The sequence below is a fragment of the Triturus cristatus genome, chromosome 4_2, assembly GCF_964204655.1.
Source record: "Triturus cristatus chromosome 4_2, aTriCri1.1, whole genome shotgun sequence".
Taxonomy (NCBI): Eukaryota; Metazoa; Chordata; class Amphibia; order Caudata; family Salamandridae; genus Triturus; species Triturus cristatus.
Genome location: NC_140586.1, coordinates 959,241,397 through 959,255,477, shown reverse-complemented (window position 1 = coordinate 959,255,477; position 14,081 = coordinate 959,241,397). Strand labels below are relative to the sequence as shown.

Genomic DNA, 14,081 nt, shown 5'->3' with positions numbered 1-14,081 from the left:
TTAAAGCTGGGAAGTTAGGGATCTTAGCACTTCAAACCTTTGGTTGATGCCCCTTGTTGCAGGGGGACATGTTTGGAAGGCTTAAGTGTGAAGTTCCCAAAACATAAGTGAAATGACTTGGCACAAGGGAGAAAATACTTAGCTGCAAAGGGGATAAACGCTAAATCAACCCATGTTTGTTTTCCCATATGAAGTATTTATTGTTTTTATATCATTGACTTATCGAGTGAACACATTCCTGCGTAATATAATTTAAATAAAGAATATTGATAAATTAATTTTTGCAGATAGGTTAAAGGATTTAAAGGGCCTCAAATTATTTCATGGAATCTTACACGCAAGTGTTAAGCATGGCTGTTGTCTTACTTTGACAGATCATGTGACTGCTGATTCTGATGTGTTATTAATTGGAAACGAGTTTATGAAGGATACGCAAGTTACATCCGTGAAGGAGCAAGGCGACAGTCCCGGCACAGGTGAGAGAAAGTGATGAAAATGTGTGTCACCTGCAGAGTGCATTCATGCTAAGATTAAGGTGCTACCAGAAGATCCTTCTGGGCCCACCGGAGACAAAGATATATCTCAGAGCCCCTGCAGAGCTGAGAGAAGGAGGACAAGTCCTGTAGCCTCTCCCTATATATAAAGAACACTTATATATAAAGTTGCACTCAGCAGATTCTAGTTTATGAGGTAGGGGTCATTGGTCACTGAAACAAAGACGTACATGCAATGGAGTCTTTTAGATGCTGTTCACCGAGGGGTAAATTTATTGGCAAGATAGCTGCTAATGACTGAACAGGAAGCCGTAATCTATGACGAGGTATGGAGTAAAAATGGATGTTAATTTTTATCTCCTGAAAGCGACACTACAACTCTGATCATACTGCAGTACTTCACGTAATGAACTATCAGATACGAATTGTCAAATCCAAGGGAATTTACGACGTCAGAAGAGGCCCATTATGTCTTACAGATGTGGTGATTGAGTGCACCGCTGTTAAAGGTGATCGTTTGGGGCTGGTCCCTTAAGAACCTGGCCCCATACATAGTGAGTATAAATCAACATCCTTAGGAAAAGGTAGGATGTTGGCTCTTGAGAAGGACGAGCCTGTTTCCACTCAAGCAGATCAGGTGCGCTGCGGAGAAACTCAGCGGATGCGGACAGGAGAAGTGTATGATGAAATTTATGACTGATGAACCAAGTAAGGGATCCAGTGAGCTGTTCAGGGCATTTAACACATTATGATAACTGGATTTCTGTTGGACTGGACCATCTACTTAGAACAAGCATTGGCATAGCCAATAGGTCTCGCCTTTGGAACCTTATAAGTGTTTAGTTATCCAGCACAATATCCTTGGTGCAACAACATCAAGTGGTGCATGGCTAAACACTTATAAGGTCCCAAAGGCGAGACCTATTGGCTGTGCCAATGCTTGTTGGTGAAGTAAGACGTATCAGATTATTCAATTTAAGCGTTCAAGGTGAGAAACATGTATTCCAGATCCAAGTCACCACGAGGTTAAGATTTTAAAGCTTTGTTTTAAAGGAAGAAATGTTAACATAACAATGGTGACCGGGTGTTAAGCTCCATTTCCGTCTGTAGGACCCTTGAGGGTGAGAAGGTGTAAGACAATGCTGGGAGAGGCACATTTATTTATTGAGCAAGATGTGAGCTGCATGGCTCTGCAGACTGCGGATTTTCAATGTAGTCAGAGCCTCGCTGACAATCTTCCTTACACCGATTTGAAAGATAATGTGCACGAAAACCCTTAAAATTGCAATTCCTCCGGATCTCCACGACAGTGGCAGAAAATAGCAGAAATCCTTCTGAAATCGATTTAAAAATAGCACATCTCTCTTGACTCAATTAATACTTAAATCAAGATTAGGAAAACTGACTCGTGTGGAATATTTCCCATGTTCAGTTTGCACACCTAATCATTAACAATAATATGTGTAGTGCTTGCTCATAACACTACTAGTAGTAGCTGTCATTGTTACCCAACTTAAAGCTACTATTTTTTGGACCCGAGGGAGATGGAAGGCAAAGCAAGAGTAGGGTGGATATGAACCCAAGACTTGCAGGTTGCACACTGATTTCAGTAGTGAACTCTTAACTCGCTGAGCTAGATTCCGAGCGTCTCTGCTCCATCATTTCAAGCTCGTTGTCCTGGACGCTTTCCATGTTATGTGCGTATGAGTTGATTTGTGCCGCCTGTAAATACTGCATAAATAGGGATGCTGCTCATCATTTCAGGCTGCTTGTGCTTGTTTTGTATACTTTATGTTCGCGTGAGCTGTTTTGCACGGTCCTTACCTTTCGTTCGTCCTCTAAATGAAAAATGTAAGTATGACATTACATGTCCTGACGCATACATAGACAAACATTTTTTTTTGTTTTTTTACTTTTTTAACAACCTTTATTTATCACATAATGGTCATACACAGCAGGATGCCTACAACCAGACTTGGCCGGCAGCGTGTGGTAGCAAGGAAAGGGTAGAATTGTACACATAGAATTGCCAACAACCCAAAAGGGCAGGCCGCGTTCAACAGCAAAAATAGGTGTCGGTCTTTTGCTTTCCCTTTTATCATTGTTTGTCCCCCTCCCCTCGTCTAGGGGGTAGGACTTAGGAACTCGGTCCCTAATAGGATCAAGCAACCGTTAAAAGAGAGGAACTCCTATCAACTTGTCTCACGGTGGAGGCGGTTTGCAAGGGCACCACAACATCCCGCCCAGAAAGCCGTCTGCACATCATGATTCTTATGGTAGTGCGCAGTCATTATAGTGGGGTTCTCCAAGGGCCACTCAATTCTCACATATTCCAATGGCCTGCCCTTCGCCTCCCTCAGCAAGCAGTGCTTCACCCTCCAGATCTCTGAGTTCCTAGCCAAGCCCCACCAAGACCCAGAGCCGCCAGGCCTCGAGGGCAGTCGCCCGCTACTCCTTCCACAGCCCTCACCCCGCAAGTTCTCCAACACATTGCCCGGGGGAAAAGGCCGTAGTCGCCGCGTCTGATGTCTGCGGGGGAAGCAGTAGGTATGTTTGCAGTGGGCTCCATATGTCTCGGGCCGAGAGTTAGACGGAAGGAGGTCCGAGTATAAGGCAAGTTGCTCCTGCCAGCGAATCAGCGTCTCAAGCCATTCCTTGAACTTAGGAGCCCTCCCTCTACCCCATCTACAAGCCACCTTCCATTTAGCAAGGAGAAAACAGAAGGAGGCAAACTTCCTGTGCGCCATCGGGAGTCCCTCTGTGTACCCCAAAATGCCGATCAGCGGAGAGGGCGGGATCACAGTGTCCAACATTTTCCCAACCGCTTCGAATATCCGTTCCCAATACTCCTGGAGGGCCGGGCAGCTCCAGGCCAAGTGTAGCAAGTCTGCATTATCAGCCCGACATCTACCACATCTGGCATCCTCCTTTAGGCCGTATCGATGCAGGCGGGCGGGCGTGTAGTAGTAGCGTTGCAAGTATTTATAGTGCGTAATACGCAGCCTGTAGCTGGCCGCCACCTTCTCCGTCTGCGCACAGCAATAATGCCACTCTCGATCTGAGATATCCTGTCCCAGTTCGTGTGACCATTTAGCACGAACAGCGCTCTGCAGCACATCTGGTTCGTCGTATAGCGATCTATAGAGGATGGAGACCAAATGAGATGGAGTCTTTGCCGTCAGAAGCGTATGCATCTGCGGAAGCACCCGCGGTTCACGCGGATACTCCGGGGTGCAGGCCCGCATTCCCTCCCGGAGGCGGGCGTAAAGGAACATTTCCATCCCCGTCGGCGGAGAGTCGCCACATAGCTGCTGTAGCGTAGCAAATTTCCCATTTTTATATAGGTCTCCCCAAGTATGGATTCCTCACTGCCGTTTGAATTTTTTGAAAATACCCTCCTGCAAGAGGGTCAGGTGGGGATGATACTCCAGTGGCAAGCGGGAAGAATAGATCATTGGAGCCTTCTGTTTGCGGACAATCCATCCCCAGGCACGCACCGTGCAGCCCACAGTCGTGCACATTCTGCAACACCGTTCCCTCTATCGGGACAGGGTCTGCCAACCAATGCTCCGTGGCCAGATGGGCAGTGTATTTCGGGCCACTAAACCAGTAGTACGCATAGTGCGCCTGGGCGCACATGTAATATAGTTCTGCTTCACCTGTATATATTTCTTCCTCTCTTCCTGGACAGCTATCGTGAAATCAGGGTAAATGGAGAACGCATTGCCTTCAAACTGTAGCTCCGGCATGTCTCGCGCCTTTCGTAAGGCCACATCCCGGTCTCGATAGTTAAGCAGTCGCGCCACTATTGGTCTCGGTGGTGCCCCAACCGGTGGTCGCGGGCCAAGCGACCTATGAGCTCACTCGATTGTCAGATGCGCTGAAAAGGAGTCCGCACCCAACACGGAGGTAAGCAGCCGCTCCACGTAATCCTCCATGCGACCCGTGGCGGTGGATTCCGGGATCCCTATTAAGCGTATGTTATTTCGTCGGCTGCGCGCTTCAAGATCCTCGTTCTTGGCCGCGATAACTTTGAGCAGCTTGTCCATTTGTGACATTTGCTTGGCCATGCCCGCAGCGTTATCCTCCGTGTCAGAGATTCTCCTCTCAGCCTCTTTAAGCTGCTCTTCATGTTTGTCGACCTTTAGAACCAAGAAATCAAGGCGAGTGTTCATGGTGTCCATTTTCCCTGAGAGAGCGTTCAAACTTTGCTGCATCACTGTGAGCATGGTCTTCAGTTCTTCGTTACGGGAGGTTTCAGAAGAGGCCCGCTGCGTTGTGGCCGAATCTCCCTGTTCCTCGGCGGAGGAGCGCGTGGCAGTTTTCTTCTGCTCGAACGGCAGCTTGGACTGGCGCGCGTCCGTTTTCCCCCTTAGTGGCGTCCAGGAAGACTGCAGCAAGTGGCAGCTGCGGGAACACTTGTTGCACGATCGAGAAGAGGGTGCGCAAGTTATGGGAAGTGGACCTCCCGGGAATGAGCCCCGCCTGGTCCGGTAGAATCAGTTTGTCCATGAGGAGGTTTAGTCGGTTCGCCAGCAGCTTAGTGAGGATTTTACTATCTACGTTGATGAGGGATAGGGGCCGATATGAGTCGCACTTGTTGGCTGGTTTACCCGGCTTTAGGATGGACATGATTAGGGCCTCTCTCATGGTGGGCGGCAATTCCTGACTCTCCAAGGCCTCCGCGTAAACCTCCTGTTAAATAGGGGCCAGCTGGTCCAGGTATAGTTTATAAAAGTCGCTCGGAAGGCCGTCCGGGCCCGGCGCTTTCCCGGACCGCAGCTGGAGAACCGCCTCCCGGAGTTCGTCGTTCGTGAAAGGCGCGCACAGAAACTCCCTCTAATTGTCCTCCAGATATCCCAGCATGATATCCCCAAAGAAATACGGGAAGTCAGTTGAATTAGTCCCCTTCGATCTGTATAGCTCAGCATAGAAGTCCGTAAAGGCCTGCAATATCTGGGCACTGTCCTTGTGGCAGGTGCCGCTCTCATCCTCAACTTCAAGGATGTAGTTGGCATATCTGGGCAATCTGATGTTCTGAGCTAGTGCTCTCCCAGGCCTACCGCCCTCCCCATACCTCCGCGCCTGGGCATATTTCCCTCTGAATTTGGTTTCACGCTCTGCCGTCTCCAAATAATCAGTAAGTGTCTCTCTCAGGTTAGCTTTCCCCTCCACCGTCTCCTCTAGGGTCTTAAGTTCCCCTTCTAGCCTAAGAAGCCGCCGGCGGATGTCTCGCAGGACGCCAAAACTTTTAGCCATACAAATCCCTCGCATAGTAACTTTAAATGCCTCCCAGAGAGTCCCTACCCGCTCAACCGACCCCTTATTCTGTTCCAAAAAAGCTGTTATAGCCTCTCCCACCTCTGTCTTAAATACTTCTTCCAGCAGTGCCTCCGGGACAAGCCTCCAGCACCTTTGGCCTGTGCTCAGACTGGGGACAGCCAGAGCTATACACACCGGGGCGTGGTCAGACAGCGTACGGGCCAAATGGGTCGCCTCCTGTACCCACGGACAAATCCCACGGGAACCAAGCCAATAGTCCAGTCTCGACCAGGACTCGTGTATCGATGAGTGGAAGGTGCCCTCGCGTCGCTCCATGTGTCTGTGTCTCCATAGATCAACTAAACTTCCTTCTTCCAATAATCCCCTCAGCGCGCCCTGACTATGTGTGTAGTGTTGCGGCAGGTGTGAAGATCGGTCTCTCGTGGGGTCGCAGACCGTATTGAAATCCCCTCCCCACAAGACGTGAGTGGCGCCAATGTCCAGTATCTGTCCCCATAGTGCAGTCAAAGTATCCGGGCTATCAAAGTTGGGGCCATAATAGCTAATGATGACCACCGAATGAGCTCCTAACAAGCCCCACATCATGCAGAATCTGCCCTCTTTGTCATCGCGTGCTCCACCAAAACGAAAAGGTGTGCCTTTCTTGACCAGGATTGCTGTGCCCCGGGCATACGTAGACGAGAATACTCTGTAAGATGCCCATCTGCTTCCGAAGGCCGAGGGATTCCTAGGGTCAGTATGCGTCTCCTGCAATGTCGCTATGCTAATGTCGTGGCGGTCCAGGTATGAGAGAATCTGTCTCTGCTTCCTAGGATCTCGCAGACCCCTAACATTCCACGACAGGAGCTTCACCACATCTCGTCCCTTCCCCTCCATGCATGCATCCTAATATGGGCCTGCAGGTTAGCGCAAGCGCGACCAAAACTATTGTCTTTATGTGTCCTATAGTGCAGTGTAGTGCCTACTGTCTCCAAGCGGTAATGCGAAGCCGTGTCAGTAACCCAAACATCGGTCATGTTGAACCTTGCCCCCACTCCCTCCCGGGGCCTTTCCCCAACCATCCTTCCCAAACTGCCCACCCACATCAGCACCCCAATTGTGCTGGGATCCCAGAGCCCTCCCTCCCTCCCCGCAATCAAAAACATGCGCCCAGCTCTAACCTCCAACATCGAGTAGGCACACACCAATCAAACAACAAAAATAATAAAAAGGTGTCTTCAAAAACTGACTATCCGTAGGTAGTGGGGACCACCCGTGATGGGGCGTAGGTGTGCCTCCTAAACCCTCGTGTCCCTCAAGTTATCAGGACTCCCCAGGCCCTCCCCAGTTGATCTGGGGGGCTAGAGGGTCAGGGAAGAGGGTGCCTGGCCCACCTTAGATGGGCCCCTTCAAGCCCGCACATTTAATACAGTTCAAGCGAGGCTATGTATATGAAACAGTTCGAGCCACCCTGTACGGGGTCTTCCCGCTCTAGCGTTTATCAAATTAAATCTGATCTTGCCTTATGTGATCATCTGTCAGCAGGTGTGTCCCCTTCAGGCCTCGCTGCCACCATCAGCGTCCGTATGTTTCAATGCTCGAGACCACCTTCGATAAAATTCCATCATGCCATCCCCATCGCGGACCAGGCCAGGTCAGCTGCTGCCGTCGCATGACCCAAGCCTATCAATCGTGCACAAGAAGCTCCAGCCTCGACATTTGTGCGCTCGGTGTACCAGGTGCAATGGCCCTCACACGGGTGATTGAGATCTCGATTGTCCCCCAGCACTCTCGTGCACCGGGAAGAGCTCTTTAGGGACCTGAGGAAGTCCTCCGCTTGTTGTGGGTTGGTGCAGACAATCGTGCGGTCTCGGTGGCGTATCCGCAGCTTGGCCGGGTATAGGAGAGCATACTCAATGTTTGCCTTACGCAGCTTCTGCTTCACCTGTATATATTTCTTCCTCTCTTCCTGGACAGCTATCGTGAAATCAGGGTAAATGGAGAACGCATTGCCTTCAAACTGTAGCTCCGGCATGTCTCGCGCCTTTCGTAAGGCCACATCCCGGTCTCGATAGTTAAGCAGTCGCGCCACTATTGGTCTCGGTGGTGCCCCAACCGGTGGTCGCGGGCCAAGCGACCTATGAGCTCACTCGATTGTCAGATGCGCTGAAAAGGAGTCCGCACCCAACACGGAGGTAAGCAGCCGCTCCACGTAATCCTCCATGCGACCCGTGGCGGTGGATTCCGGGATCCCTATTAAGCGTATGTTATTTCGTCGGCTGCGCGCTTCAAGATCCTCGTTCTTGGCCGCAATAACTTTGAGCAGCTTGTCCATTTGTGACATTTGCTTGGCCATGCCCGCAGTGTTATCCTCCGTGTCAGAGATTCTCCTCTCAGCCTCTTTAAGCTGTTCTTCATGTTTGTCGACCTTTAGAACCAAGAAATCAAGGCGAGTGTTCATGGTGTCCATTTTCCCTGAGAGAGCGTTCAAACTTTGCTGCATCACTGTGAGCATGGTCTTCAGTTCTTCGTTACGGGAGGTTTCAGGAGGGGCCCGCTGCGATGTGGCCGAATCTCCCTGTTCCTCGGCGGAGGAGCGCGTGGCAGTTTTCTTCTGCTCGAACGGCAGCTTGGACTGGCGCGCGTCCGTTTTCCCCATGATGGGTCCTCTCTGAGCGTATGTTCGGTCAAGCGCCGTCGGGGCCCGCTTCAGGTCAGTATGCGCCTCCAGGCGTCACAGCACTCCAGTCGTGGCCCGCTCCGTGCTCTGCGCCCCCGGCCCCGGTATCGCCGGCTGCGCCCAGACTCCTCTCGAATACACGGATCTTTGTACCGGCCCCCTGCGCTGCCGGCGCCTCACACAACACAGGCCCCCGGCCGCAGCGCGCTGAGCAGTGGTTCTCCCTATGAAGTTCCCATGGTGTATGCAAGCGTGTTCTCAGACCATGCTCTGCGCGTGTACTCCTCTCACAGGCAGCCAGGTGCGTACCAGCGAAACCGCAGCCTCTGCCGGCCCCCCGGCCAAGCGCCAGGCCGGGCGCTCACTTCTCAGCAGGCAATCTCAGGGACAGTCCAACAGTCCCCGGCAGGCCGGGCAGTCGTCTCTGTCCTCCGCAGCTGCCAGCCACTGCCAGGGCCGCCCTCCCAGTCACGCATCCACTCCCTCTCTGCCCCTCCGGAATGTCGCCTCGGGGCAGGGGAGGACAGCGATTCCGTACCTTTCAGTGATCGTCACGCCCCACCGGACACCAGGGGTTCTAGCCCGCTGCACGGCTGCCTCCAGTGGCTGCGGTCGCAGGCCAAGCGGCGCAGCCTCAGCCCCCGGCCGACACACTTTCAGGGGCACCGTCCTCCAGTTCTCGCTCTGGGCGTCCACACAACCCAGAGGGAGGGGGTCAGCAGCGTCCGCGCATAGGGGGGGGACCTCCAAGCGCCTCTACGACGGTCGCGTCCAGCAGGCGCCGGCCGCAGGGGCCCCGCAGCGGGCCACGGGCCGCCTCACTCCTCCGCCGCTCCGAGGCCTATCACCGCATGGCCGCACCGGCACTCGCGCAGCAGCGGTGTCCACAACACGCCTCCAGCCGGGACACACACCAGTACCGCTGACAGTCGCCTCCGCAGATATCTTCACCACTGTGGCATATGGCAACCCCAAAGTAGCAGCGAGTGTTCACCTCCGCATGAGGCTCATCTTCAGCCTAGTATCGCCTGCGGGCGAGGGGTCTGAAAGCAGATAAATGCAGGATATTCGGGTCAGGCAGCCAGAGCCTCACGCCGACGCGGCCATCTTGGTCCGGCGCCACCTAGCGCCCCCCATACATAGACAAACATGCAGAAATAAATAATGCGTGGGTGCAATAGCACATTAAAGGTAAACGATTGGCTTTGCCGACAAGGGAAGCGCTGTAACGCTGTTCCCATCCCAACTCCCGTTGGCTAGTTAAAAGATGAAGGGAAGGAGGGCGTTGACTCATGGCAGCAACATGTGAGGAAACAGTGGAAAGGACAAGGGTACGAGGGGAGGAATACCAGACCGGTGCGAGGAAAGAGGCCAACAGCGAAGAGAAAGAGACGCGCCGATAGGAAGGCAGAGATTCCTAATGGTGAGTGTAGGATGGAAAGTAGGAGGGCGTCTGTGAGAACAGGAGGCACTGTTGAAAGAAGAGCAGCGACACAGAGTGACAGGAATGGAGAACGCAGTCCATCCTTAGCAGCAAGAGCACAGTGAGGAGGAGGTGGAAAGATCCTCCGGGAGAAAGGAACGGAGCAGGGAGAGGGGGTACTGCCACATTGCTCCGAGCGGAGAAGTGCGAAGACGGGGACTTTGGAGGGGCAAGTGGAAAGGAGGAGGGAATGGAGCGCCCCTAGTATTGCCGCCTAACATCTTCATACCTGCCACGGAGAAAAGACAGATGGCGGCTGCGCGCGTTCACGCGCACTTGCACGCAAGCATGAGGCCAGCAAAAAGCCTCTGGTAGTACTTTGAAAACCCCCTTATTAAAAGTCGAGCAAGCAGCGCATGCGCTGCTCTAGACTCGACCTAAAAAGTAAAGGTGGCAGGAAGGGATACTAAACCGCCTGATAACCTACTGTTTGACAGTGAAGCTCATGACTGTCATAGAAACAAAAGGCTCCAGGTTCAGGATGATAAATGCTGCATCCTCTGCATCCAAGCCTTTTCATATATTTATTGCTGACGTGCACCTATTATTTAGGGCCTTAATTAGCCATTATCCTCACCTAAATCTGCTCCTCAGTCCAGCATTACGTCAAATTGCATTTTACAACTGTTGGAAAGCAGTGCAACCTTGTTGGTGGCTTGCTTCATCATTCGAGTCTCCCCCGAGGCACCTAGCGTGTCAAGAGTGTGCCTTCGACGCCCTGTTACAGCGGAGCAGGGTTTTATTTTGGGAGGGGGGGGGGGAGTTGATTATCTCAAATGAGAAAAAGAGGTAAATTAAAATTGTCTTTAGAATTACCCACCAGTGTGGTGTACTTTAATAATGGCCACCTTAGCCAAGGATTAAAAGCAGTTTTGGATGCATTGTGAGAAACCAATGTACTCTCTCATTCTTGGTATGGGTCAATATGATTTTTGGGCTTTGCTCCAAGATGGCCGACTGTTAGAGAGCTCCCAGGGCTAGGGATTGCCATCGACCGCAAATCCTGCCGAAAGCCCAGCATCGCCCCCCCACTCACAAGAACGAGGGATAAACATAGGTGTCAACGCAATTGGGATATAGCACCCCCAGCGGGATCGAGGACAGAAGAAAGAGCCACAAAGCTTACCAGGACCTGCAACCCACTCCACCTGCTCAGCCTGCCTCACGATCGACCCCCACCTCACACTGGGCAGTACCTAGGTGGTTCTGTGGGGACATTGGCACAACACCTTGCGCTGCATTGCACACCTCGGCGTGGTCTGCTTCTGTGCATGGCTCGTGACGATCGGGAGTCCCGTGGTCTGACTTCCAGGGGAGAGTGCGGTCCCCGGTCCTCCAGACACTGCTGCACCATGTGCTGCTGGGCAGGCTCGGGTGAACATGTGCCCTCGCTTTGCAAAACAAAGGTGGGCAGTGGACCTCAACAGATTGCCGCACCCACACCGTTTAACTCCTAAAGTAAGCCAATTTGGAAAATATATTTCATACAGTGTGCACTACCCCATATGCACCCTCTGCCCAAAAGGATGCTCTCCTCTCATAGGGAAATCTTTTCAAACATTACAAACATAGGTGCACCACATGCAAAGAATTCAAATTGATTACAGGAATTTTGAAAATTAGTAACAACGAATTTCATGAATCCAATGATGTTCTTCTTTTTTTGAGGCTCTATAAGATACTGATAAAGCCAGCAAACCTGTTTAGTCCAACATACAATGGACTTCTTCAGGGCGAAATGCAGTGAAGCAAATAAGTAACGTCTGGTCTTGTTATCAAGCGTATAAAAACTGTCTGATAGAGGACATTAATTTCCAAAGAACAATGTCCTCCTGATCTCCGACGGGCTTACTTCCATCGAGCGCACGTCGGAGATCGGCAGGAATTCTCCCGTTCGGAATGTTACTCTGCTGTTTGACTTCCTATTGCCCTGTTATTCGGACGTTGTTCTTTGGAAATTAATGTCCTCTATCAGACAGTTTTTATACTCTTGAAAACAAGATCAGACGTTACTCAAGTGCCATCGCTTCGACTGCAGCGATCTTCTGGGGCTACCTCCTGAGTGACCTCGCCTCGACGATCCTGTGAAGACATCTACTGGGTGGCCATCGGTCCCTCTGTGTCGTGAAGGGACTGCTGAGTGGGCTGCTTCTCAACGTTACCAACTGCACACTGGGACATGTAGTCCCAAGAGAATTGTTAACCTTGAAACGCGTAGGGCATCCCTGCCGTGGAGAAGAGCACCATCTTTGCAGAAAGAGGCTGAGGTTGGTAACGATATCCGGACCTGCACAGCACAGCAATCCACACACTACTAAGACTTTTGCCTTGCTAATCGTCCGCCTACTATAGGATGCAAAAGCTTTTAAATATTTGGCGCTTTGAACCCACTGAGGGTAATTAACAATTCTCTTGGGACTACATGTCCCAGTGTGCAGTTGGTAACGCTCTTAGCGGAATGCACGCATATAAAGAGACGTCAGATGCGCCATGACAAGAAGCCAGTCCCTGAGGAAGAGGTCAATAACCTTGAAACGCGTAGGGCTTGAACTTACAATTATCGGAATGGCAAGGCAATGAAAAACGCAGGAATGCAGGAACGCATGAATGCGGGCGAGCTGCTCGTGTGCCTTCTCAAAGCTTGGGACTTTGGTGAAATATATATATATATATATATATATATATATATATATATGATTCGGTCTGGCCCAAGGTCGGAGGCTTCCGGGTTCTCTCAGGCGGTGCACGCGAGGCGCAGCAGGACCCGCTGCGAAATAAAGGATTCAGTTTTTTCCGTGGGGAAAGTTTGTTCCTCGTGCACTCCCGTGTATATAGTTCAAGGAAAGTACCACCAGGTATTCGTTCGAATTTCCAAAACGTTTATTACAGCATCCAGCAAAGGAAAACCTTACGCGTTTCGGTCTCTACGGGGACCTTGCTCACAGGTAAAGTATATGATTGTGATTTGGCTTTTTTTTAAATTAAAAAAACCCCGCGAAAAAGCCCAATCGGGTTACATCACTTCCTGTCAACTATACAGGCATTATGGGACATGTAGTTTTTCAACTAAATACAAAAACTTTGTGCAAACAATAATTGTTAACATACAATGCTCTCTTTTGTTTGATAATCCCATATTTCACTTGAGCATTAATTCACCCACGTTACGCAGTTCGCGGAATTTTTCCGTTTCTACCGTACGCGCACGGTACGCGTACTCCGCGATTTTTCGCAAAAAAATTAAAGCAAATTTTGGCCCTTGGGGGTCCGTCTGGGACCCCCTGACTAAGGCTAGGGGGTCAGGAACTATCCACCCTGCCCCCTTTTCACGTTCTCCACTTTTGTTTTTCACCCCCTCAGACTGCGAGAGACAAAATAGCGGCCGACACTTCCTGGTTTCGACCGATTCGAATGTTTACTAAGATCTAACAACCAATCAGAATCGCGCTCGCGTGCGCTTACTGTAAGTTTTACCGTACGCGCACGGTGCGCGCTTATAGATATATATATATGCTTTTAAATGCTATTTTCTCAGGAAATACTGAACAGATTTACACCAGACCTGCAAAAGGCACATCCCTGACCTGAGGACTACCTCTCTGCCAAATTTCAAGTAATTCTGTTCAGCCGTTCGGGCTGTAGCTTGGACTAAAGGTCCTATGGAAAAACGCGTTTTGGGACCCCCTCCTTTTTCTCAGCCCCCGCTTGACGAATCCACCCGAGACTTTCAGGGAAGGAGCGGAGCAGAGCGCCCCACCTATTTTGAAAATTTCGCGAGGATTCGTCAATCGGCGCCAAAGTTATTCCAAATAGAATGTTGCGGATTTCCTATGGAAACACGATCCTAACTATAACTATCTACTGGCGACCGCCAGTAGATAATATATAAATATATATATATATATATATATATATATATATATATATATATATATATATATATATATATATATATATATACATATACATATATATATATATATATATATATATATATATATATACACAATGTGGTCGAATCGCCAGAGCGCTCAGCAGCGGGTGCAGACTACGGGCCGGACCAGTGGTCAAAGTCAATTTTTGCATGTGACAACAGCCGTGCAGGCTGAAACGCGTCGGTTGACAGACTGGCTCTGTTTATGAATAAATAACTTAAGAACCA

General features: G+C 50.6%; 1 protein-coding gene across 1 annotated transcript in view; it reads left to right on the top strand.

Moving 5' to 3' along the window:
* Positions 1 to 14,081, top strand: part of LOC146839119 (uncharacterized) — a 203,173-nt gene that overhangs the window by 69,808 nt on the left and 119,284 nt on the right. The window contains exon 4 of the mRNA XM_085603120.1: positions 375 to 476. Within this exon, the coding sequence (XP_085459246.1) occupies positions 375 to 476 (102 nt within the window). The remainder of the gene's footprint in view (positions 1 to 374; positions 477 to 14,081) is intronic.